The 26,075-nt window shown below is 39.1% G+C and overlaps 1 protein-coding gene across 1 annotated transcript in view; it reads left to right on the top strand.

Moving 5' to 3' along the window:
- The first annotated feature begins 8,513 nt into the window (after nt 1–8,513).
- The window catches only part of Ddx60 (DExD/H-box helicase 60), a 101,708-nt gene continuing 84,146 nt past the window's right edge, over nt 8,514–26,075 (top strand). Inside the window, exons 1-6 of the mRNA XM_012948492.2 lie at nt 8,514–8,554; nt 17,014–17,131; nt 17,295–17,355; nt 17,582–17,771; nt 20,983–21,324; nt 23,304–23,420. Of these exons, the coding sequence (XP_012803946.2) occupies nt 17,128–17,131; nt 17,295–17,355; nt 17,582–17,771; nt 20,983–21,324; nt 23,304–23,420 (714 nt within the window). The 5' untranslated portion in view covers nt 8,514–8,554; nt 17,014–17,127. The remainder of the gene's footprint in view (nt 8,555–17,013; nt 17,132–17,294; nt 17,356–17,581; nt 17,772–20,982; nt 21,325–23,303; nt 23,421–26,075) is intronic.

Below are 26,075 nucleotides of genomic sequence, written 5' to 3'. Positions count from 1 at the left end.
TGCAAGACATCTCTTAGGCCAAGTTTTAAAATTCACCCACATTCCTCCTGCAAAGCAGTTCCAAGAGGCCAAAGCCACAGTCATATTTCTAGCAGCAGTACCACCACTTCTTGGTACCAACTTTCCTGTTGCAGTTAGGTTCTCATTGTTGGCAAAACAAAACAAAACAAAAACAAACAAACAAAAAAAAACATCCAGCCAAGACGAGCTTCTGGGACAGAAAGGTGTATTTTGGCTTGCAGACTCAAGGGGAAGCTCCATCATGGCAAGGGAAAACTATGGTATGAGGAGGGGGTGGATATCATCTCCTGGCCAACATCAGATGGACAACAGCCACAGGAAAGTGTGCCAAACACTGGCAAGGAGAAACTGTCTGTAGTATCCATAAACCTGTTACCCATAATACACTATTTTCAGGAGGCATTAATTCTAAATTATCATCAGATAGGGACCCAGCATTCAGAATACCTGTTTATGGGGGACACCTGAATCAAAGCACCAGAAAACACTGTAGAAGAGAGAGTAAAAACATATAAGATCCAGAGGAAGAGTACAAAGGTGATAGAAAGATATCCTTGGAGCATGACATTGCCACTGTACTCTTGATGTGACAACAGTTGTGATTGCCAGCACAGGAATGGGGCTGTCAAGAGCCTGTCATGAGGAGGTATTGGGAAGCCTTGTCCTCTCTGAGGTCTTTTAGACAGTTAATTGAAACTAGCAAAGAGGGGTTCACAAAGCCTTAAGCTTCTCTGAGGAGCTATGTTTGCTGGGAGAAAGAGAGGCAGAAAGAGAGAGAGAAAGTGAGGGAGAAAGAGATATTTTCTTCAGTGGTGTAGTCACTGGTGAGTAGCCCATGGTCCTGTGCACAACCCTTCACTCAGGATCCTATAAGAAACCCTAATGAAACTCACTGAGCCATCAGAAAAGCAAATAAAGGACATGGAAGAATAAGGAGAAGTACTAAGCAGGGAAAGAGGAGGGGAACAGTGGGAGAGGGACAAGGGAGGTGCAGATGCAGGGCGAGTGATAAAAATACATAATGTACATGAATGCAGCATAATTAACATTTCCCATTAAAAAAGAAAAGTAACCAAAATGTTCACATCTTTTTTTTTTTTTTTATGGCTGAAGGTTTTAATGTTTAGACTGAATGGCAATAAAAATAAAGACTTGATTGGATAAGATAGTTTGCTGTCTTCTTTATTTTTCCTCACTGGAGGACAAAGATAAATCGGCCAAGTTATTTGAATATTTAGAAGGGCTCTGACGCTCTTTTGCTTCACATTAAAAACCAACAGTGTTCTGTTTCTTCTCCAGTTTGCATTTTGTATACTTCATGGCTGTACTTGTTGAGGCGATACCCTACTTGTGAGTGGAGTGGCCCCCACCAGACAACTGCAGACAGCTGTGTATCCTCTCAGTGGCTGCTTCCCAAAGGAGTGGAGCATGGAAGGATGTGTGGCCACTCCCTGGTAAATCAGAAAGGAAGTGTAGGACAAAGGAGGAAATCAGCTGTTGAGCCTCAGAAGGATTTAAGTACTAAAAAAATGCCAACCATTAAAGACAGATGCTGAGCCAGTTGGAGCCCCAAGGCCCACCCACTGCCAATTCTGTTGGTCTAGCAACTTTCTGGAAACTATTTTAGGAAGGAATTTCCAGAGAACCAGCACGTCTTTAGCTCTTAATGTTTCCTCTCAACAGGTGTTGAAAAAGCCTGTGGCAGAGACATCCCAGAGCCAGTGTGCTTGCTTCTGTGTTTTTATTTGAATGGATTGCCTCTTCAGCAAGGAAGCACCGTATTTGTTTGTGAAGATTCAAGAGGCAAATCAAGTGCTGTTGGCATATAGCTTTTCTGTAGGTTCACATATGAGTTTATTGTGACAATAACTATTTCCCGATTTGTACATTCAATATTAAATCTATGGTCACACAATTCAAACTTAAACAAACATAATAGATATTGAATTATCTTTGGAAGGAAAGATGTTGGCATTAATTTTTTTTTCTTTTATTTATCGTCCTGTGTGTGTGTGTGTGCATGTGTGCACAGGGGCATGCATGTGTATGGGTAGGCCAGGGTCTCTTGCTGCAAATAAATGCCAGATACTTGTGCCACTTTTTGCATCCGGCTTTACATGGGTGCTAGGGCACAAAGCCTGGCCAGCAGGCTTCGTAAGCAAACACCTTGAACCACTGAGCAATCGTCGTCATCCCAAATGTTGGCAATTTTAATTTGAATAGCGTATTCAACTATCTTAGCTTTACAAAACTTGTTACAGATGCAGAATTAAGTAACAGTCAAGGTTATTTATTTAACAGAAGCATGAGTCAGATAATCTTCTGAAGTGACAATCATAGCAGAACAGGGAAAAAAAGCAAAAGAAAAATATTATAATTAAGTTGCTAAAGTTGCCACTCATTATAGATCTAATGAATGTAGGAGTGATTGTCCTCACTACTCCTATATTTCATAGCTTAATATGGCATGCTCTTTAGCCTGAAAAAAAATTGGCTCCTTACAGTGGGTTATCACTACCTTGATGCTATAGGCCTTCTTAAGTCCTCATGCCTAATATCAGCATTAATAAAATGCACTTTCTTCCCAGTCTAAAACTGGTAACTTGCTGTTACACGTCTGCTTTATACACTATGTCCATTGCCTGTTTCAGCAGCCCCACAGCCAGCTGCCAGTTGCCTTCAGCTCTGAGAAGCCAAATGTGTCTTTACCATGCTATGCATTGTTACGCTTCGGAAGACACAATTGCTCAAGAAACATTTTTTCCTTATCCATCTTTTTCCATGAGCACAGGTATAGCACTGTCCTCTGAGGAGATTCATTGGAAACATCCACTGAAGAAATACAACTCATCATAAACACCAAAAAGCCACTGCTCTACACAAAAGGGCAAAAACCTGTCAACCTGGCTAAATTGTTGAAAGTCATTCCATGAACTGAGGACTTCCCTATCTTTGACATTGTCATAATTTGGCTACTGCTTGCCTCACCAGTCACAATGCAAAAAACCCAGCATCTTTTAGACTTTGGGGGTTTGGAGGTATCATATTCCTTATTTACTGCTTACCATAGATGTCATGTCTCTAGGAATATGTTATGAAAGCCAACCAAATTGAAGCCAGTGGGGCCTCCAGTCTGAGCTTTCAGAAAAGTCCCTCACATCTAATAAATTTGACAACCTCCTCTCATGCCTTCCGAAAGTCTTTAGAACTTACGTATGGCCACCTCAAATAAATATGACTTTTCCTCAGCCCATCATTAAATGACATTTCTTGCTCACATACTGGCCTCTACTGAACCTGATACTCTCTGTTCTCACTTGCTCATAGGCTTAGGGACAGCCTGATGAAATAGAACCTGTGTCTTTTTCCTCAGTGTACAGGTACAGGCTTTCTGCAGGCTAATGAAACTCCAAATAAGTGTAGAATATGCGCTAAACTGCCCCCTCAAGCACTATCTCTACTCTAGACAAGGCTGAGTAGACTGAGAGCAATCCATAGTCATGGAGAGATGGAATATTGTAGGATCAGAGCCAAATTACCTGGGGTTACCTTTATACCTTAATAGCCATTTATTTCCCACCTTTGTGTCTGACCTTGTGATTGATTATCAGTTCACAAGATGAAACCCTTTTGGAAGCCAAGTTCCTCTAACCCAAAGGCTAAGAATGTCATCAGATAACATCTGAAGCACGTAGCAGAGATTTCCTCAGACTTTACTATAGCCAGTCCTTCTGATGTTTCCACCAATGAATTTGAAAAGGTCCTTGGTTTGTGGCTTTCTTTTGTTCTATAACTATAAAACTTTCATGAACTTATTAACGCTTTGGAACATGGAACTTGTGGGAACCTAAATCTGTGTCACTCATATTTAGTTATAGAATAAACTACCTCTTCTTCTCTTTGAGGGGAGAGCTGGGTGTTTTGTGTCAAAAAGTTGAAAGGCAGTAAGGCTCAAATAGTTGAGGATGTTAGATCAAGGAAAGGTGATGTGTTGGCTCAGAGAGTTCACCCTGACAAGACCAATATTCAGGAATCTTAAGAGGCTAATGTGCAGGACAGAGTGATATAAAACTTCTGGACAAAGTGTAGGGCATAGGAGTGACATGGATTAGGAGCATTGTCTTGTAAGTATTTAGCTAGGGACAGGCCCAAAGAGAGAGAAGTCACTCTGCACTGGCTGGACTAGAACTCCAATCTGATTCAAGCTCATCCAAGATGGCTATAGGCAGCAGCAGTTCTAGGTTCTTTCTTAGCTTCTCTTGGGCTTAGTCTCTGTGGCTATTCCCTTTCTGAACCACATCAGGCAATCTGGGGCCTTCTTCACACTTGAACCTGTCAATGGGGCTCGTCCTAATTTGATGCCTAATTTATAAAAGAACTGGATCCAAACCTCTAAATGATATTTTCTCCATTCCCTCCCTTCTTGGAAGGAGGGGACTTCCTTTGGTTTGGTGGCTTTCTTGTTTTTTATTTTATTTTTTCCCTCTTAGCTTAACTCTCCCTAAATAAATTTACTATTCTCTAAGACCACGTTTTTTCAATTCTTTTATAACTTGGAAAAGACTCAAAGTTTGGGTTTTGTAAGCCTGGGGGTCTCCTAAATCATTCTGAAGATCTGATTCTTCCCAGAGTTCTAATCTTGAAACAGAAGATAGTGGAGGTGGAAAAAAACCAAACCAATCTCAAGCTTCTGTGCCTTTGGGTGTACTGTGGAATGATTATTTCCCAGGTTAATGTGCTGAAAACACAATTCCCAGTGCAATAGTGTTGTGCAATGGTTTCTAATGAGTGTGCTTGTTCAGGTGATAAAGGATCTGTAACCAGCCTGGAAACATATTTTAAGACTCTTATGCCCTTCATACTACTACCTTCATACTTGCGTTATCGTACTACTGAAACAATGACTCTAACCCTCCCCTACAAAACCTCCAGAATTTCTCCAAGGCATCTCATGCTAGTTAAAGAAAAGGGTGAAGCCTGATGCTGGTCAGCAGAGGAAATTACCTCAGGGAAAACAACCCGTGGAAGCTAGAGAGGACACAATGGGTTGGGTGGGACCACACCTTGGCTAGGATCTCTTAGTGATGCATTCCTCTTGGTTTCTATTTAAACCTGGGGATTGGACTAGGGTTGGTCACTGACCTCTTTGTTTTCCCCATATGGCCACATTGAATAAATCTTCCATTTTTGAGTTTCTTTATTGACTGTTTTAATTGTTATATCTACTTTGGTGAAGGAGACTGATTTGGTGGGGTTCTTGACGTTAAGTCTCTGACCTTAATAAATCCAGAAGCAGGGCTGGAGAGATTGCTTAGCGGTTAAGCGCTTGCCTGTGAAGCCTAAGGACCCCGGTTCGAGGCTCGGTTCCCCAGGTCTCACGTTAGCCAGATGCACAAGGGGGCGCACGCGTCTGGAGTTCATTTGCAGAGGCTGGAAGCCCTGGCGCGCCCATTCTCTCTCTCTCCCTCTATCTGTCTTTCTCTCTGTGCGTCTGTCTCTCTCAAATAAATAAAAAAAATTAAAAAAAAAATAAATCCAGAAGCAGCTCCATCCTCACAAATGGATTAATAACAAAAGAGGCTGTGAGATGGCCCTCTTGCCCTTTCTATATTCCTCCCTCCCTCCCTCTCTATCTCTCCCTCTGCACGTGTGTATCTTTGCCATGAAGATCCTTCTCCAGATGCTTCTTGGTCTCTAAAACTACGAGGAATCAGTTTCTCTACTTTATAAGTGACCCAGGCTGTGACACGTTGTTGTAGTAACAAGGCCGACTAAGGCAAGATGGAAAAGAAGGATGAGTCAAGGATTACTGAGTTCTCATCTGAAAAAGCTGAAGGAATTAAAAGCCAAAGCAACCATGTTAAATCATATAGACAATAATAATAGTAATTATAAAAGAAAACAACTGTTCATTAAGAATGTAAATGGGATTCCTCTCTTTTCTGAAGGATGAGGAGTCCTGGAATTGATACACCTTCCTGGAAGTGCTTGGATATTTGGCACTGGAACTAGACTGACCAGTTCAGCCCCTATCCAGGAAATTCCCATGAAAAACCTCAACCAGAGTTCCCATGGTAGTCTTTCTCATGCCCTGGGACTCCCTCCTACCTTACAGAAGGAATTCTGCCTTCTTCCCTTCTCTTAAATTTGGCAATAAAATAAACACACACACACACACACACACACACACACACACACACACACACACACAAAGGATCTTGTTAAACTTCACTCATTATGGTCTTTGAATTTTATTCATCAAATTCATAAGAACCTAGAAGCCACTGACTCAGTGGAAATTTTGTGTGACTGATGGTCTAGCACCCTAACCCCTGAGTTAATCCCAACTAAAATCCGTGAATGGCTCTGCTGCTTTAAAATATACCTCAGATTCTCATATCATTTCCATATCTATAGGTGAGGTGTGGTCTCTTGACCAGGTGATCAATCGGTTCAGTTGGATTACTGAAGGAACCATAGTCTTGTGTTTTGGGTCCTTTAGAGAGTCATGTCCCCATCCAAGACCAGGTGTGACTCAAATTAGCTTCCCTTCAACAAAAGCCCCAATATTTCCATCTTCCTTCTTTTCATATGGTGTTTAAAATCCCAGAGAAGTGGCTCAATGGTTAAAAGCACTTGCTTGCAAAGCCATGTTTCAGATTCAATTCATTAGTACCTATGTAAAGCCAAATGAACAAAGTGGCGCATCTGTATGGAGTTCCTTTGCAGTAACAGCAGACTCTGGCACGCCCATTCTCTCTCTCTTTCTCTTAGAATAAGTTAATCAATATTAGAGAAAATAAAATTGAATGGCGGAACAATTGTGATCTTTCCCTTTCTTATGTTACCAGGGCAGCTGGAGGTTAGATCTTCCTTCCCTAGGCCTCTAAGCCAAATTCCTGCCTAAACATCTGTAGCTTCTAGTAAATATGTCATTAGTTTCCTTTGACATTAGCTTTCAGTAGTGCACTTTCTATAGCTTCCGTAACAAATTATCACCAACTTGGTGGCTTAACAGAAGGCAAATTTATTCTTTACACAGCTCTGAAGATCAGTTCCACTGGGCTGAAGTCAAGGCGCTGTCAGGGGTGGCTTTTAGAAGCTCTAGCAGACTGTGTCCTTACGTTGTAGACAACCTCTGCACCCTTCAGCTTTCCACCCTTCCTTCATCTTCAGTCTGTCACTTGCTCTACTTCTCTTATCACATATCCTTTTTGGATCCCTGCCTCCTTCAAATTATATTGTTGTGGGTCCATTTGTCCATTGCAGGATAAGTTCCCTATTGTATGTCCTTCACTTTAGATGGCTGCAAATTACCTTGTTGCTATGCCAATGAACAGGTTAAACAGGGAATTAGAACCTTGACCTCTATAGGAGGGAGGAGGAAGGACATTATACAAACTATCAGTGAAATGGTGAACATGAAGTCAACATACATTAAATAGATACACTGTGCATTAAATTCCAGGGTCACCTGTTTTCCTTCTCCACTGTTAATAAATATGTTGCAATTTCCAAATAAACAAGTAACTAATGGGCAGATGGGCATAAACAATGCCCCTTCTCACCAATCCCTCTTTTGTCTTCAACAAGCTGACTCTTTGCTCTGGTTGCCCTGGGGAGGAGGGAGGATGGGCTCTGATCTTTCTTTCCCTAGCAGACAGTCTCTGGTTCTATGGTCTTCACAATGACCTAAATCTACTGCTTTCCTAACATAAGCCTCCCAAGGAGAAAATTCTAACATTTCAGTATATTATAAGCTTCTTGAAGCTGAGCTCACAGGGACAATAAAGGGGCAAATGTCTAACCTACATTTCAAGATTCAACAGTTAAAAGGAGGTGCAAACAGCATCTAGGCAGAAACCAATAGGCTTCATTTTCAGGTAAATATTTAATATTTCTTCAATTCGACCATGAAAATTACAAATAGAATTCCAAATAATGATGAGTTTCTCCCATGATAAACATTCCCTCCCGCCACTCTCTCTCGTATCTCTCTTTTGTATAGTGCGAAAACAAGAAGGCACATCTCACTGGAATTTCATACTCCACATTGCTAGATGTATTTTATTTTTACAGTCTTTCATTTTGTCTTGTTTAGATGTCCCCAGTTTGTTTTTATTTATTTATTTATTTAGGCCTCAATTTCCTCTATGTTTATGCCCAAATTACACAGCCTTGGCCTTTTTAGTCCTATGTTTTTTACTTTTTTTTTTTGTTGTTGTTTCCAAAGTAGGATCTCGCTGTAGCCCAGCCTGACCTGGAATTAAGAAGTTTTAGGGTGGCCTTGAACTCACGGCAAAGACTGGAGCCATCACGCTCTGCTTGTTTTTGACATGCTGTGGAAGAGGAAGGTGGTAAAAGCCGCTTTCCCCTACATACCTCATCCTATGAAACTGAAACCTAACGTTTCTCAAGGCAGAACGGAAACCGAAACCTATTCCCCAGGCATAAAAGGCTGCCGGGAGGCGTAGAAGCTGCCAGTCCAGCCTCTCTGCTCTGCTCTGCTTTCTCTCCGCAGAGGACGCAGCAGGTGGGGTTTGGGTCTGGGCTCCGCCGGACAAGAGGGTGGGGCTTCACCGGTGGAGCGGAGGTGAGGGGTGTGTCGAGGCCGATGCGGGGTGTTCAGCGTCTGCTTCCAAGGCTGAAAGGACCCCTGAGTGCAGGGCCTGGGGGCTTCCTGTCCCTGCGGAGACGGCAGCGGTGATGCACAGACCGCGGTGGTGCTGGGCGGGTGGGCGCGGGCAGGCGCCCGCCTGCAGACCTAAGGGACACGCGGGGCGGGCGCTGGGTTTTGAAGCCCAATGCAGGCTCAGCAGACAGCTTCTCTACTAGTGGGTAACAAAGGGACATCAGGTGCCAGCATGGTCCATAAAACTTGGGCATTGCCATTAAGCCAATATGCAGAATGACGGCCTTCATAAGCACCAGAGCTCCAAGATGAATCCGAGGCACCCTTACTTTTTCAGTCCCCACCCCATCCTTGCCTCTCCCACCCCTTCTCTGTTTTCTCTTCCCCTTTCTTCCTTCCTTTCCTTCTTTTTTCTACCCTTCTTTCCTTTGATTCTTCCTCCCCCCACTTGCCCACCTCCCTCCTCCTCTCCCTTCTTCTCTCCCTCCCTCTCTGTTTTGCTCTCCTTTCTACCTAGTCCCAGGTTGTCTGGTACTATCTACCTATGTGGCTAAGGTCTCGACTTGTCTTGAACTTGCAGCAGTACTCCTGCCTCCTTGTTTCTTCTCTGTTAATAATGTAAGTAATGTATTCGGATGAAATCGTATGAAAGGGTCAGGCATTGGTTTCCCACATTTGGTGGTTTTAAACCATGTGAATTTATATTTCACAAATTCGGTGGACTGAAGTCCAGGCATAGGTGAACTGAGTTCTGTCTTTCAGCATCTCACTACCCTGAACTCAAGGTGTTAGCCAGGGCTGTCCTCTCCTCCCAGGCCCTGGGATAATTGATTTTCTTGCAGACGTTATTATTTGAGGTTCCCTTATTATGCTAGCTGTTGGCTGAGGGTAATTCTTGTCTAAACCATTAGATTCCAACATGTAGGTCTCCTCACAAAGTGGTTGTGCCTTTCCAGCCAGCAGGAGACTCTTCCTCTGTCTATAATGATGCTTGCTGTCTTATGCAATATAGTGCAACTCACTCACCTGAGAGACTGTCCCATTAAGTCACTGCCTGGGCCACTCAAGTGGAAGAGGTCCTATAGGGTGTGTGTGCCAACGTGGCACAGATTTAGCATCTTAAAGGTAACCCACCGTGACAGGACATTTCTTTGACTCACATTTTTTCAGGAGTTTCAATCCTTCCAGCAGTAGCTCCAACATTCTGCTCCATTCCTTTTCCTTCCCAACTTCCCTCTCCTCCCTGTTTCTTTTTCTGACCAGTCTTCTCTCCTCAATTTTCTTCTACCTTCTTAACTCATAATATGAATACAATTTGGACAGTGCCGTGGTGAGATAATATGCCATTTAAATCAGTTTTAATTTTTTCACTTCCTTTTAGGGTTTTTTTTTTTTTTTTTTTTTTTTTTTTTTTTTTTGAGGTAGAGTCTCATTCTAGTCCTGGCTGACCTGGAATTCACTCTGTAGTCTCAGGGTGGCCTTGAACTCATGTTGATCCTCCTACCTCTGCCTCCCAAGTTCTGGGATTAAAGGCATGCCCCACCACTCCAGACTCCTTCTAGTTTTTAAATATGTGAGAGTTACATATTATCTTGTGGAGATATTTCCCTAATTCTTGTTATGTAATTTCACAGGTTTGTGTTCTCTAAATGCCTTGTAAATTATTATTAGAGTTTTGACCAAATTCGAATTTGACTTTTTGAGGAAGAGAGAAGTGATGTGCCTCTATTTTTGTCATATAGTCACTTAAAATACCAATACCAGTGAATGCATCAGGTGTTGGGAGATGATATGCTGTCTATTCTTCTCTATTTATTAGCTGGGTCACATCTAGAAATGAAACTTTCCTTATATACTGTTATGTAACCCAAATGTACAGTGCTTGTCAGAAAGGTGGGATAACAACTTCATTTCAGAAACCACTTTAAGTGTATTATGCACTTAGTGTATATTTTAGTGTGTTTTGAGGTATTATCATTGGATACTAGCTTTGTACCTCCTGTTGTGAAAGTAGAGGTACTTAGTGCACATTCTTCTAATTACCCTTTGCTGAGTCTCTCAATTTGGTTGCGATATTATGATAATCTTCATGGCATTGTCACCATTGAGGTTTGCCTTGTTTTCTTGTATTTTGTGGTGGCATTAATTCTTTTGTTTTGTTTCCAAGCTGTGTCAAAAGTGGAAATCTACCGTAAATAGTAGTTGTAAAGTTATAATAATGATTACTTATGATTTATAGTAGACTCTATATATATGGTCACCTGGGAAAAGCAATTCAGCATCACTGCGAAATACATTCTACAAAATTCACGCTGTTTATATAGCTCCCTCAAATCTTTTGGACCAACATCAGTTTCACTGATTTTGACTATCTTCATTTATACCTCCCACATTTTAGTTTTTAAAACAAAATTATAATTTAAGATATATAGATGGTGAAATTCCCAACTTGTTGGTGCCTTTATTATTGTCTTTTTGCCTTCCCAATGACATGGACGGCTGTTTGGACACAGACTTCTAGTTTTAAGATAGATCACCTTAGAAATATGAATATATGTTTTGTGATTCCTTTCCAAAACCCCTTACCACTTTCCCTCCCTTCCATCCTCTGAACATTTATTTTTTCCTATCAAGATATCAAGAAATATTTCTTATTTACTTTTTTAAACTGATATGACAAGCACTATTTTTAATGATTGTCATCTTACTGGAGTTAGATGGAATCTCATAGTTGTTTTAATTTGAAGTTCCCTGGTGGTTAGGGTTGTTGAACATTTTCTTAACTATGTGCTAGCCATTTGCATTTCTTCCTCTGAGAACTCCCTAGTCAGTTTTCTGTGCCATTTTTGGAGTAGGCTATTTGATTTTTTTTTTTTAATTTTTGCTATTGAAAATGGGATAGCCTCTGATTTCTTTCTCTGTATATTTGTCCTTTGCATATAGAAAGGCTATTACTGATTTTTGTGTGTTTATTTTGCATCCTGCCACTTTGCTGAAAGAATTAGTCAACTTTAGAAGTTTTGAGATGGAGGCTTTTGGGTCACTTATGTATAAGATCATGACATCTGTAAATAGGGCTAATTTAACTTCTTCTTTTCAAGTTTGTATCCCTTTTACTTATTTCTTCTGTCTTATTGATTGGGCTAGGACATCTAGTACTATGTTGAAGAGCAGTGGCACCCCTGTCTTGTTCCTGATCTCAGTGGAAACTCCTTTAGTTTTTCCCCTGTAAGTATTATTTGTGCTTTAAGTTCTTTCTATATAGCCTTTATTGTGTTGCGATATAAACTGTCCTTGCCTATTCTCTCCAGCATTTTGATCATGAAGTGATGATGTATTTTTGTCAAAGGCTTTCTCTGCATCAATTGAAATGTTTACATAGTTGTTGTGATTAAGTTTATTCACGTGGTATATTTCATTGACTGATTTTCTTATGGTGAACCATCACTGCATCTCTGGGATGAAACCTACTTGATTGAGGTGGATAATGCTTTTAATGTGTTGTTGAATTTGGTTTGCAAGATTTTGTTCAGGATCTTGCATCTAAATTCATGAGTATTATAGGCCTATAGTTTTCTTGTATCTCTGTCTTGTTTTGGTATTAGGGTGATGCTAGTTTCATAAAAGGAGTTGGGGAGCATTCACTGTTCTCCAATTATGTGAAAAATTTTGAGAAAAATTGGTTTCAGTTCTTTAATGAAGGTTTGATGAAATTCAGGTGAGAAGACATCCAGTCCTGGAATCTTATTTTTGGGAAGGTTTTGATTATTTTTTCAATCTTGATGGATGTGACAGGTTTGTTTAGGAGGTTCATCTACTCTGAATTTAGTTTTGGCTGGTGGTATGTGGCTTGATATTCATCTCTTTCTTCCAGATATCCAATTTTGTGGAGTAGAGGTTTTGGAAGTATGTCCTGATGATTCTTCCAATTTCATTGATGTCTGTTGTGATCTCTCCTTTTTCGTTTCTGATTTTGTTAATTTGAGATTTCTTCCTTTAATTGATCAGATTGGCCAGGAGTTTATCAATCTTATTAGTTCAAAGAACTAGCTCTTTGTTTCATCTTTTTTTAAAAACTACTTTTTGTTCATTTTTATTTATTTAATTGAGAGTGACAGAGAGAGAGGGAGAAAGAGGCAGATAGAGAGAGAATGGGCACACCAGGGCTTCCAACAATTGCAAACGAACTCCAGATGCATGCGCCCCTTTGTGTATCTGGTAACGTGGGTCCTGGGGAATCGAGCCTCGAACCGGGGTCCTTAGGCTTCACAGGCAAGCGCTTATCCGCTAAGCCATCTCTCCAGCCCTGTTTCATATTTTTAAAAATTGTTTTCTTAGTTTCCTGATCATTAATTTCTGCTCTGATCTTGATTATTTCTTTCTGTATAGAGCTCTTGGGGTTGGAGTCTTCTTGTTTTTCCAATGCCTTTCACTGGACAGTTAGGTTATTAGTTTGGGATCTCTCCTTCTTTGTTATGAAGGCATTTAGCACTATGAGTTTTCCCTTAGGATTACCTTCATTGTGTCACATAAGTTTCGGTAGATTGTGTTTTCATTATCATTCAAGTCTAGAAATTTACAATTTCTTTTTGATTTCTGCCACAACTCATTCATGGTTTAAAGGTGTGTTGTTCAGTCTCCATAAGTTGGTGGAGTTTCTGATATGTCTCTTGGTAATTTCTGGCTTTAAAGCATCATGAGCTTATATGATGAAGGAAGCAAGTTCAATTTTCCTGAAATTATGGAGTCATATTTTATGAACTAATATATGTTCTATTTTGGAGAAGATTCCATGGGATGCTGAGAAGAATGTGTATTATGTATAACTGGGATGGAAAGTCCTGTAGATATCTGTTAGGTCTAGTTGATTTGCAGTGTTGTTGAACTCTATTATTTCCCTGTTGATTTTCTTCTTAGATGATCTGTCTATTGACGATAGTGGAATATTAAAGTCACTGACTGTGATGGTGTTGGTATTTATTTTTGTTTTGTTGTCAAGTATATTTTGTTTTATAAACTGTGGTGTGCCTATTTAAAAAATGACACAATTAGTTACTTATAAAAACAGTTCTAAAAAATAGTTTCAAACACAGTAGGGCACTGAATATTAGGAAACCTATGAAGTAACATACCATCACATAGAAGCAGACACTTTCCTTGTTTTAATCTTTGTGTGTACATGTATACATGAGTGGTCATGTGGACATGTATGTACTATGGTATGTGTGAGGAGGTCATAGGACAACTGTAGGTGTTGCCACTTTGACTTCTCTTGTTGTTCAACACTGCCAGCTGTCCCAAGAGCTGCTCAGTGTTCTGTCTTTGCCTTCCACTTTAATCTAGGATAGCTGTATTTTAGATGCTTTCCACTTTGTTTGCTTTATATAGGCTCTGAGCATCTGAACACTTGCCCAGCAAGCATTTTACTCATTGAGCTCTCTCTCCAGCCTAGACACTGTTCTTTCTGGAGCACTTTAAAAAATATTATTTATTTGCAGACAGAAAGAAACATACACACACCACACACACACACACACACACACACACACACACACACACACACACACGAGAGGGAGGGGAAGAGAGAGAGAGAGAGAGAGAGAGAGAGAGAGAGAGAGAGAGAGAGAGAGAGAGAGAGAGAAAGGAATGTGCCAGGGCCTCCTGCTGCTGCAAACTCCACACTCCACATGCATGAGTCACTCTCAGCATTTGGCTTTTTGTTGGTACTCAGGAATAGAACCCTGGCCTTTAGGCTTTGCAAACTAGCTCCTAAACCATTGTGCAATTTCTCCAGTCTCTGAAGCACGCTTTTATTTTGAATCATATGTGAAGCTAATTTTTTGTCACCTACTCAGTTATCACTGGTTCATCTTTCTTTACTTGAACTTGTACAGAATGGGAAGTAAACGTCCAGCTGACATAGTGAGGTGAACTGCATCAAGTGGGGAACAGAGATCTTTTGTTTTTAGAAAATTCTCTAAATTCCTTTCTAATCTCATGCAAACTAGCCTTTCCAACCTCACCTCAAGTCAGTCCTCCAATAACTGGATAAGGAATCATGCCTTATGCTCCTGCCTCCAAGTTTTTCTTAGATGTCTCAGCCCACAGAAAAAACTTCTTTTTTCAAAGTTGCTAAATTTTTTGGTGTTTTTGTTTTTCAAGGTAGGGTCTCACTCTAGCCTAGGCTGCCCTGGAATTCACTATGTTGTCTCATGGTGGCCTCGAACCCATGGTGATCCTTGTACCTCTGCCTACTGAGTGCTGGGATTAAAGGCGTGTACCACCACACCCAGCTAAAAGTTGCTAAGTTTTAAAATTTTTATTTGTGCTCGTGTGTGTGTGTGTGTGTGTGTGTGTGTGTGTGTGTATGTGCTAGGGCCTTTTTCACCTGCAGATACTCCAGACACATTTACTACTTTTTGGTATCCAGTTTTGTATGGGTGGCTGAGTAATTGAACCTGGAATTGCAGGCTTTGAAATCAAATGCCTTTAATTGCTAAGTCATCTTCTCAGACCCAAAGTTGCTCACTTTTATAGTTACACACTTATTATTATTACTTTTTAAAGATTTTATTTTTAAAATATTTTATTTTTATTTATTTATTTGACAGAGAAAGAGGGAGAGAGACAGAGAGGAAAAGGATGAAAGATAGGGCTCGCCAGGGCCTCCAGCCACTGCTAATGAACTCCAGATGTATGTGCCCCCTTGTGCATCTGGCTAACGTAGGTCTTGGGGAATCAAATCTGGGTCCTTTGGCTTTGCAGGCAAATGCCTGAACTGCTAAACCATTCCTCCAGCCCAAGATTTTATTTTTATTTATTTATTTATTAGAGACTGAGAAAGGGAAAGAGAAAGAGAGAGAGAAAGAGAGAAAGAATGGGAGTGCCAGGGCCTCTAGCTACTGCAAATGTACTCCAGACACATGTACCACCATGTGTATCTGGCTTTGTGTGGGACCTGGAGAATTGAACAGGGGTCCTCAGGCTTCTCAGGCATGTGCCTTACCTACTAAGCCATCTTTCCAGCCCCCACACTTATTATTTTTTTGAGGTAGGGTTTCCCTCTAGCCCAGGCTAACCTGGAATAATTTACTATGTAGTCTCAGGGTAGCTCTGAACTCACAGTGATACTCTTCTGCCTCCTGAGTGCTGAGATTGAAGGCATGCATCACCACACCCAGTTAGTCACACACTTTCTTAATCATTTTAATATTTATTATCATTTTGTGTACTGTCATTGTATGCTTTTGTTCTTTAATATCATGGAATATAAATCTATACTTATCTGTCAGTCATTTGATAGGGCCATCCATCCGTCCATGTATGTATGCTTGCATGCATGTCTCTATCATCTATCTACCTATCCATCTATCTGTCTCTATCATCTATCTTTCTCTCTCTCTGTCATTGATCATCTAACTAAACCTATTTAATGTTTAACAGCCTTGACATCCTATATAACAATGTCTCAGCAATTGGCTTCCATGATCAGATTTTCCAATGTCTTTCCTTTTGCCTCTTTAGTAGTACTTTCTCAGTTACCTTTGTAGACTCTGTGGTAGTTTGAATGGAAAACGTCCCCCAAAGCTTCATGTGTTTGTGATTAAGCCTCATACTCAATCCCCACCTGATAGAACCTTTGAGAGGTGGAGCTGTGCTGGTAGAGGAATGTCACGAGGGTGGATCTTGAGTCTAGCCTAGCCAGCCATGTATTCAGAGCCATCTTGAGCTTTGTCCCTTTGTACTCTCTGTTGTGAATGTATGATGAAATGAGTCAGCCTCTTTCTGCCATGATAACGCTTCCCCTGGAAATTGCAAGCCTTAAATAAACCCTTTCTTTCCATAAACTGCTTCTGGTCAGGAGTTTTGTTCCAGAAATGAGAAGGTTAATGCAACATAAGACATTGCTCAAACTCTTGATGTGTGTATTTCTCAAGACATCTCTAGAGCTATCATTTCCTTCTACTGTCTGCTCCAGCCCTGCTAGATTCTTTTAGGGACCTAGTTCCAGCCACGTTCCTTCCTGCCACAGAGTCTTTACATGGGATGTTTCTGGTACTATTGTTGCCTTGGATACCATTTTATTTGTTTTGTTTATTCCTTATTCACCCTTCAGAACTCATTTTGAGCATGACTTACTTAGGGAAGCTTCTCACCTCTTTGACTTGGTCACATTTGAAATTTTCTATTATAGATGCAGATAGATTATATGATTAATAATAGTTTTTTCCTGATAGATTTTGTTTCTTGAAAACTGAACATATACTCATTTGTTCATTCTCATTTTTTTTTGTTGCCTCATGTTTAGAATATGACTGTGGAAAGGAGGTTTTATTATTTTTTCTGTTTTTTTTTTTCAGGCACACCATTGTCATGAAATAACTGCCATTTAGAAGAATCAGAATAAAGGAAATATATTTGCTATTTTTTTTAATAATTGTCGATTCGGTTTGGAGGTGCAAGTAGCAGTGAGAATGGGTAATTTTCAATTTAAAATATTTATACAACTATACAATCTAATTTAGTCAGATCTAGCAGAATTATAATCATTGTATTACTAATCTTATTTCTAAAATTCCTGTGAGCTCCCTTTAAAAGAACTGACTGAACATAACCCATTCTCTCTCTCTTTTTTTTTTAGAAGAATGTACTACTTTACAGGAAATGTCACACTTAATTTTGCACAAAATCCTAAGTGCTGAGTGAGTATTTTTGTATGAATAAAGAGCTGTGTCATTATATGCAATACTTCCTATTTTCCTTGTATCTACTTGTCTTTACATTTGTATATCCATTGAGATCTGCATCTGTTTCAGTAGGTACACATATTATATATGTGCCATATTAGTATGTATCATATGTTATTATATATAGCTGCTTTTGGGACATTATTTAATCTAAATATGAATTTTTTAACTCTTACTTTAGTTATTCCAGCATATTCAATGATTTTGTTGAATCCGAATTTTTTCTGATTGATGGAGATTCATTACTTGTCTCATGTGTATCTGAGAAATCACTAAAGCCTGGACAGCACCTCCATTTCTTCTATGTGGTTGAGAACTACCTCTTGGATATTACTAATAAAGGAGGACATTTTGCCATCATTTTTTTTAAGGTAACATGGGGCAGTTGAATTTTCTATGATCTGAGGTCAAAAACTAAAATTTTAATTTTTATTCATTAGTTTTTTGAGACAGGGTCTCCTGTAGCTGATGCTAACCTCCAACACCTGATCCTTGGGCCTCTACCTCACAAATGGTAGGTTTACAGATAAACACCAACACATTTGGCTGCAACTAAAATTGTTAAATTATTTTATAAATCTTTCCCCTGACTACAAATTAAAACATAGTTTTTTAAAAAATTTAATTTATTAGTTTTCTTTTCAGTAAATACAGACAGTTTGGTACCATTATTTAGGCTCATCTGTGATCTACCCCCTCCCATTAGACCCTCCTTGTTAATGAAAATGGGTCGTGCATTGTGGAGTTAGCCCCCAGTTATTGGTATGGTAAATGTCTCTGCAAATCATGACCCAACATGTAACTCTGACATTCTTTCCACCCCCTCTTCCGCAAGATTTCCCTGAGCCATGTTGGGTTCATTTTTGGTCTGCTTCAGTGCTGAGGTGTTGGGGGCCTCTGAGGCTCTGGCTCTCTGATTTGGTAGGAGTTGATTTTTCTCTGCGTCGATCTCCTTCCCCTTTGTGCTGGTATCTGGTTCACAGGAAAACATCACCCTTGCTTATTTCGCCAGTTGTCCTTAGTGTCAGTTGGGCCCCTTTTGAGGTATGTTGGGGCAGCTCTCTTCTTAGGATCTGCATCTATCTGGAAAAGAGAAGCAGATTCTCCAACGGAGAGTAAGTTAGCACCCGGAAAATTGAGATAACACTTACTTTTTTGATAGACAGTTTGATAGGTGTAGGCCCTCTTATACCCGTGATTGATGGTAGCTTGATATTGTAGAGTGGGCTTGTGTTTGGGTATGGTTATGACTTGTTTCCCAGCTCCAGCTAAGGGTCTAGTATCATTGAGTGGATCAGTTAGCCAAATCAAGAGCAATTGATTCCTCACCATGGCTGTGTACCACTATTGCACTTGTGTGGGCATCACATCCGGTTATTTGTTGCTAATTAGGTTAAACAATGTGTTGCTTGGACAGATCTTGGTCATTTCCCCCAGTCGCCTATGTAGCGCCTTCTGGCACTAGACACGCTGACTGTCTGGGGACTGACTCTCTCCTGGCTTCCAGCCATGTCATTCCATTTTACGCATCAGCTGCGTATGGAGTCTTCAGCAATAGGGTCTTACCACTGGCCTTTGGTGGGTCATCAAGTACTCTGACAGAAGTCTGTCATTGTTTTGGGAAACCTTGTAGGTTTCTCTGATCAAAAGCTCATTGTGGATGGTAGGCCCAAGCTGGAAGTGGGGGTTACAGGTCAGTGTCCACTATTAAATTGAGGAAAAAGATAACTAATATACAAGAGTTAGAGAGGAGAGAGATAGAGGGGAGAAGGGGAGAGGGAGGGAGGGAAGATGTAGGAGATTTAGGTCAGTCTTGATCCTACCCTCTCCAGTGTCTTGTGGTTCAGGTGTTTCCTGTAAGGGTCTAGTGAAGGTTCAGCCATTTGGTCTGTCTTTTAGGAAGTCGAATTTTATGGTACCATTGCCGTTTGGGTCCGGATTACTGTTTTCCACCCTTTGATTCCCTCCCCGCCCTCCCATCCATCTTATTGTCTAGTCCATGAGGTGCTTGGTGGGTATGTAAGGCATCTTGGGCAGATTCAGGTTAGGTGTTGCAGATGAGTGAGACTATGTGTCGATTTTTTTTCTGTGATTGGGTAAGTTTGCTGAGAATGATTTGGTTGTATGTTTGTTTAAAGATTTTTCAGTCCACATTCTTAATATACTATTGAGCTTTTCTTGCTGGGAGGATTTTGAATAAAGAGCCAGAGATTGCGTGTGATGCTTACAATCTAGTTTCATGTAAAGAGTATCATGGCAGCCTGAAATAATCTTTTTGAATGAATTGGTCCACTTGAGTTCCCCCTTTGAGAGAATTTTTACCCACATCTTACATTTTACATATTTTTCTGTCTTTTTTTTTCTTTTTGAAATGAGATTGGAGAGGAAACTAAATGGAAACTGGAAATGGAATGTACAAAGGGCTTGCTTATAAGGGACAGGTATTTTAAATTCCAAATACTGACTTCATAATTTTAAAAAACTTATTGATAGCCTCCATTCATATACACAATGAACCCTGATTTTAATCATCTCCCACCACCTTCTTTTGTTCACCTTTTCCTGTCCCCTCTCCAGTGAACCTCTTCTCTCCAACTCTTCTATTTTGTTGTCATTTTTTTTGCCCTCATATTATGCAGGTTTTTTGTAGGTAGTGCCAGCCACTGTGTGATCATGAATATAATAGCCACTTTGTGTCTGGGACCTCTTATTAATCACTTCTTCCTTTTCTTTGAGACTTCCATTCTTTCTGCCACCTCATCCACAATGGTCCCTGAGCCTTGGAAGTTGGGATAAAGATGTCTCAGTGCTAAGCACTCCTGTGTCACTTCTTCTCAGCACTGTGATGAATTTTAAATCCCTACAGGAGTCATAACTGCTTGAAAAGAGAAGCTTTTCTAATGAAAAGTGAGAGTATAATGCATAGACATAAAAATAAGTAATTAGAGGGCACTTTGGTCATCATAATATATCCATTCAGCCAAGTAACAGTAGTAGTTTCCACGGAACATTTATGACCTCCCCAGCTATGGATTTCTTTTTTTTTTTTTTTTTAATTATTTATTTATTTATTTGAGAGCGACAGACAGAGAGAAAGACAGATAGAGGGAGAGAGAGAGGATGGGCGCGCCAGAGCTTCCAGCCTCTGCAAACGAACTCCAGACGCGTGCGCCCCCTTGTGCATCTGGCTAACGTGGGTCCTGGGGAACCGAGCCTCGAACCGGGGTCCTTAGGCTTCACCGGCAAGCGCTTAACCGCTACGCCATCTCTCCAGCCCTGGATTTCTTATTAGAGTTTCAGTACTAGGCATGGATTCCCTTCCGTGGAGTGGCCTCAAATCCAGAGAGCAATTGGTTTCCCCCATAACAGGCATGTTTCTACTGCATGTAATGGCACATTTTGCCCATTATTTGTATAAATTTGTTTGAAAGAGAAAAGTTTTAGGTCACTTTTAACTTTATGACAGAATAAAACTGTTATATAACATTCATTTAATGTCCTTAAATAATGTGTTGACCAACTAAATTAGAAAAATACTAAATGATAATTTCAAAACAATGCACATTTTCTCTTCCTCCACAGGATGTTGAGTGGGCCTACTTCAGCTGCCCTCAACTTCTTTCTTTGAGAACTGCTTTAATTCTCCATCTTCAGAAGAACACAGCCATTGATGTCTGGACTAGATTTCCTGGATGCTTGTCAGAGGAGTGGAGAGTTTTCTTAGAAGAGAATTGTCCGTATTTCCTGATAGTTGCAGATGAAGCCCTGAACCACTTTCAAACACACCTTTTCAACTTTTTAATCATTCGATCTTGGGCAGTGAAGATAGATGTTGTGCTTTTTTCAGGGCAAGCATCTGACATTCTTCGTCTTTATGCATACCATATGCCAAGCTTGTATAGAACCCAAGAATTTTTCAAGAAGGTAATTTATATCTAACAATGTTCTTCTAGGATTTTATATAATTTTCGCAATCACTTGATTCTGTTTCCTTTCTATCTCCCATATAAGAACTATTGTAGGTTTAAAATATACAAATGAATAATAATAGTGATTGTTATAATACAATTGTAATGACATATTGAGTGCCTTTTGTCAGACAATAGGTCTTGGCACTTTGTATGGATGGTTAGTATTTGATCTCCATAAAGATCTCATTAGACAAGTTACAGTGTTTTACAGATAAGAAGTAAGTATTTACATAGGTAACCTGTTTAATAGAAATACCAAATGAGCAAACGAATACAGCAAAGATTGAAAGAAACAGTATGACTCTGTCTCCTATGCCCTGGGTGGTATATTGTCTACAAACTAATGAAGACCAGAAATGCATTAAATTGAAAGTAAAAGTTATGCCTTTGTTGTCAAGGTACACCAGCAATATGGTACTTGATGTGGTTGCCATTAGAGAGAACATGGTGGAACAGTTTAATTCTTCATATAATCTTATTAACTTTTTTGAATTCTTAGGATTCAAATGCAATGACCTTATTACTGTGTTATATTAGAAGGCAACTATGTTCACCAGCAGACCACCAACATATCATGTTTTGCCATATTGGTATATTTGATAACTACTTTGTTGAATTTTTAGAATAAAAAAATGAATATCCATTTTATAAATAAATCCAGTTTCTTTTATTTTTTCACTACTATAATGAGTTATACAAATGAATATCATTTCATATCTCATCAAAGTAATTTTAAATCAATTAACTTTGAGAGTTGTGTTACTCCCCTTATGTACTTGGACACATTCAGATGACTGTCATGACATGAAAATGTAGTTTATTTTGCTTTAGTTAAAATTCATATCATTATATCTCCTTTCTGGCTAACTAGCCTCTGCTACTTAGTTTTATATCATTAAACTATTTCTCACTTTATCTTCTGTGGGTAGGAATGGGCTTCATTTTTTACATTGGAAGGAAGTATACTTCTTAGTTGAGTTCACTGTATTCTGATAAAGCAATTTTTTTTTTTTTGCCACGTCCAGATAGTAGTTAGTAGCCTGTTGATTTAGAACAGTTTCTGAGTCTGAGTTTTATAAGCATACTATGCGCTGCCTGCCCAATCTTTCCTTAAGAATAATTTTTTTAAGTGAAGAATTTTATCCTGATAAAATAATAAATTTCCTCCATGCATGGTGGTGCACATCCTTAATCCCAGTATTTGGGAGGCAGAGATACAAGGATTAGTGTGAGTTTGAGGCCACTCTGAGACAACATAGTAAATTCCAGGTCAGCTTGAGCTTCAGAGTGACCATACCTCAAAAAGCCAATAATAATAACAACAACAACAATAATAATAATAATAATAATAATAATAATAAATAATTTCCTAATTTGGTGAAAATTGCCTGAAGCAGGTTATTACTTTAATCAATTGGAGCACTACCTAAAACAGAATACATTTAACTAATCCTCTTGAGGACTAGTAGAAATTCAGTTAAAATGTTGGTAATGGCCATTGTCAAATGACAGGTACCTATGGGAAGAATATGGTGTTCTCTATTTATGTGCATGGCTCAAATATAAAATGGTAAAATGCACAGGTACATTTGTGGGGATTGGTATAAATATTATAAAATTAGATTGTAATGATGGCTTACACAACCAGGTAAATTTACTGAAAGTCATTGAATTATGACTTTAATGTTGTTTCCATTGTACCCTTATGAAACTGTTAAGACATAAACTGTACTATGTTGAAAAAAAAATAAAATCAAATTGTTTGGCAGACTTTCAGAATGTTCCTGACTGTCTACAACTATAATAGTGCAATGTTTAAACTCAGAATTATATTTTAACATAACTTTATCTGAAAGTTCTGAGTTTCTGTACTTGGAAAATAAATACATGTTTTAATTATGACAACTTTTCCAACTTTCCTCTGCTATGTAGAATGAAAGAAAGATTAGGAGTGTTTACGGAACCCTGCTTCATGAATTGGAAAAGTGTGAAGATTTAGCATTAGCAAAACTATTTGGAGATTTAAGACGCATCAATATGATGGAAAAGGTAATGGATCTTAGAAACACTTTGCATTTGAACTAATTTTTTATTTAAAGAAAAAAATTGGATATTTTAGTGTATAGCTCTTACACATTCTTGCCAGGCTTTTCCTGGTGTTAATTTCTAGTTCACCATGACATGACTCATTTATCAAAATGAAGAAACTGATATTGTCATGATATTATTAAACAAGCTTCAAACCTCATTTAAATCTCACTGATTTTGTCACTCACTTATTTTTTTTTTTCTCTTTCAGGGTTATATCCAGAGTAGCATATCCATATAGCTATTATGTCTCCATAGAATGTTTCAGTTTGTAATTGTTCTCAATATTTCCATGTCTTTCATGAACTTGACTTTTTCTTTGGGGGTACAGAGACAGGGTCTCGCTGTAGTCCAAACTGGCTTAGAATTCACTATGTAGTTTCAGGCTGGTCTTGAACTCACAGTGATACTTCTATCTCCTAGCCTAGAGAGCTTTGGTTCCTCAAAAGCTATCTTCTCTTTGTAACTAATTGTTCCTTGGAGAAGTCTTTAAGAGAGCGCATTCTGCTGCTTCTTAAACTTTTGCTGATCAGTTCTTGCCCACAAAAGTCTTACTGATAGCTTTGCCAGTGCTGATACCTATTCCAGTCTCTTGTTGTCACTAAAGGTAATGCTGCTGTGGAGAATATTCCTAGCCCTGCATTTAACTGTTGGTCTGGTTAGTTACTCATGTCAACACAGATAGTGATACTTCACATCATAAATTGAAATCCGGTACTAGGATTGTTTTGGCACTGCAATTGTTCCAGGCTGATAAGTTACAAACTCCTTTAGTTTGACACTTATGTTCTCATTTTTTTAAGTCCTTTCTCCCTCCTGTTTTGAAACTCCTATATACTCTAGTTACATTTTATATAGTTTTCTGTCCCAGCACTGAAATTAGCCACTTCTCCAAGAAAATTTAGTTGTTTTTCTTGGGAAATGATATGTCAATGCCAGATCTGTGTATAGTATTGTTCCTCTGCTAGTGTTATTTCAGCAGACAAGCTAGGCAGTATACGAATAGTAACCCTATTCTATACACAGGCCTCTATTTTAAATTTATTTATTTATTTATTTATTTATTTATTTATTTATTTATTTGAGAGAGAGAGAGAAAGGCAGGCAGAGAGAGAGAGAGAGAGAGAGAGAGAGAGAGAGAGAGAGAGAGAGAGAGAGAGAGGGAGAATGGGCGCGCCAGGCCTTCCAGCCACTGCAAACGAACTCCAGATGTGTGCGCCCCCTTGTGCATCTGGCTAACATGGGTCCTGGGGAATTGAGCCTCGAACTGGGGTCCACAGGCTTCACAGGCAAGCGCTTAACTGCTAAGCCATCTCTCCAGCCCAGGCCTCTATTTTAATTAAATATGTCTATATACTGAAATGTCTACTTGTTTGCAAATCTGTATTAAGTGACACACATTCATACTGCTGTCTTTCACTCTAGTTCTACTACATAGATTCATTTGTCCTTCTTCATCACTTCTTTCTCCAGTTGTTAGCCATCCCAATTTATTTATCTATTATATATTGATTTTTCTTTTCCAGTTCTAATGTGCAGTTTTATGTGATGTAGTTTTAAAATTGTTTACTGTGCCTTGTGAGGAACATATTTATCAAGATTATAGAATGTATGTGCAGTTTTTTATATTAGTATTTTAAAAATCTATTTTATTTATTAATTTGCAAGGGAGAGGAGAGGAAGAGAGAGAGAGAGAGCTAAAAAGAGTGAATGGGTACGCCAGGGCTTCTTTTCTCTGTGAATGAACTTCAGATGCACGCACTATCTGCCTTCATGTTGATACTGGGCAAACAAACCTGGATCCTTTGGCTTTGCAGACAAGTACCTTAAACAGTAAGCCATCTTTTTAAAAATCAGTCTTTTACTGGCAAGTAGCTCACCAATTGGGCTAGACTGCCTAGCCAGCAAGTCTCAGAGATTTCCCTGTCTCTGCCATCCTAATCCTGGAACTATAAATGCTTGCCATCATGACTAACGTTTACATTTTTGATTTTGTGTTTAGTGGGTTCTGGGATTTGTACCCAGGTTCTCATTGCTTACATGGCAAGCATCTTACCAATTGAGCTACTTCTCCATACCCATTAGTTTATTTATTGGGTTAATTTATAACCACTAATTCTATAGTGTTTTCCATACTTATTATTCTAACTACCAATAGAAAGAGATAATTTTTCTTATTCTTTTCGCACTCTTGTACTGTCCCAGGCTGGCCTCAAACTCACAGTGATCTTCTTACTTCTACCTCCCAAGGGCTTGATTAAAGGTGTATGCCATAATACCCATCTTCTATTTGTTTTTGTCATGAATATACAAATGTGAATTGAATACATAAATATAATTACATGATGACTCTTTTGCTTCCTTATTATATATGATAGTAAAGTAACTGCATTCCAATTATACTTAGCCATGTCATATCATTTTCTTATTATGGTCTTAGATTCTGTTTGAAAATTTCTGATTACTTCCTTAACTATATCCTAAAGATTATGATACATAGACAATTCTGTTAAAATGTATGCCATCCACTATGAAATTTAGTGATTTTATTGTAATTTTAGTTATGTAATCTCAGTTTGCATTTTGACATACTAGTGACTTTCTAGAAATAATTTT

This window comes from Jaculus jaculus, chromosome 1 (assembly GCF_020740685.1).
Source record: "Jaculus jaculus isolate mJacJac1 chromosome 1, mJacJac1.mat.Y.cur, whole genome shotgun sequence".
NCBI classification, from domain to species: Eukaryota; Metazoa; Chordata; class Mammalia; order Rodentia; family Dipodidae; genus Jaculus; species Jaculus jaculus.
This window is presented reverse-complemented; position numbering and strand designations above follow the sequence as displayed.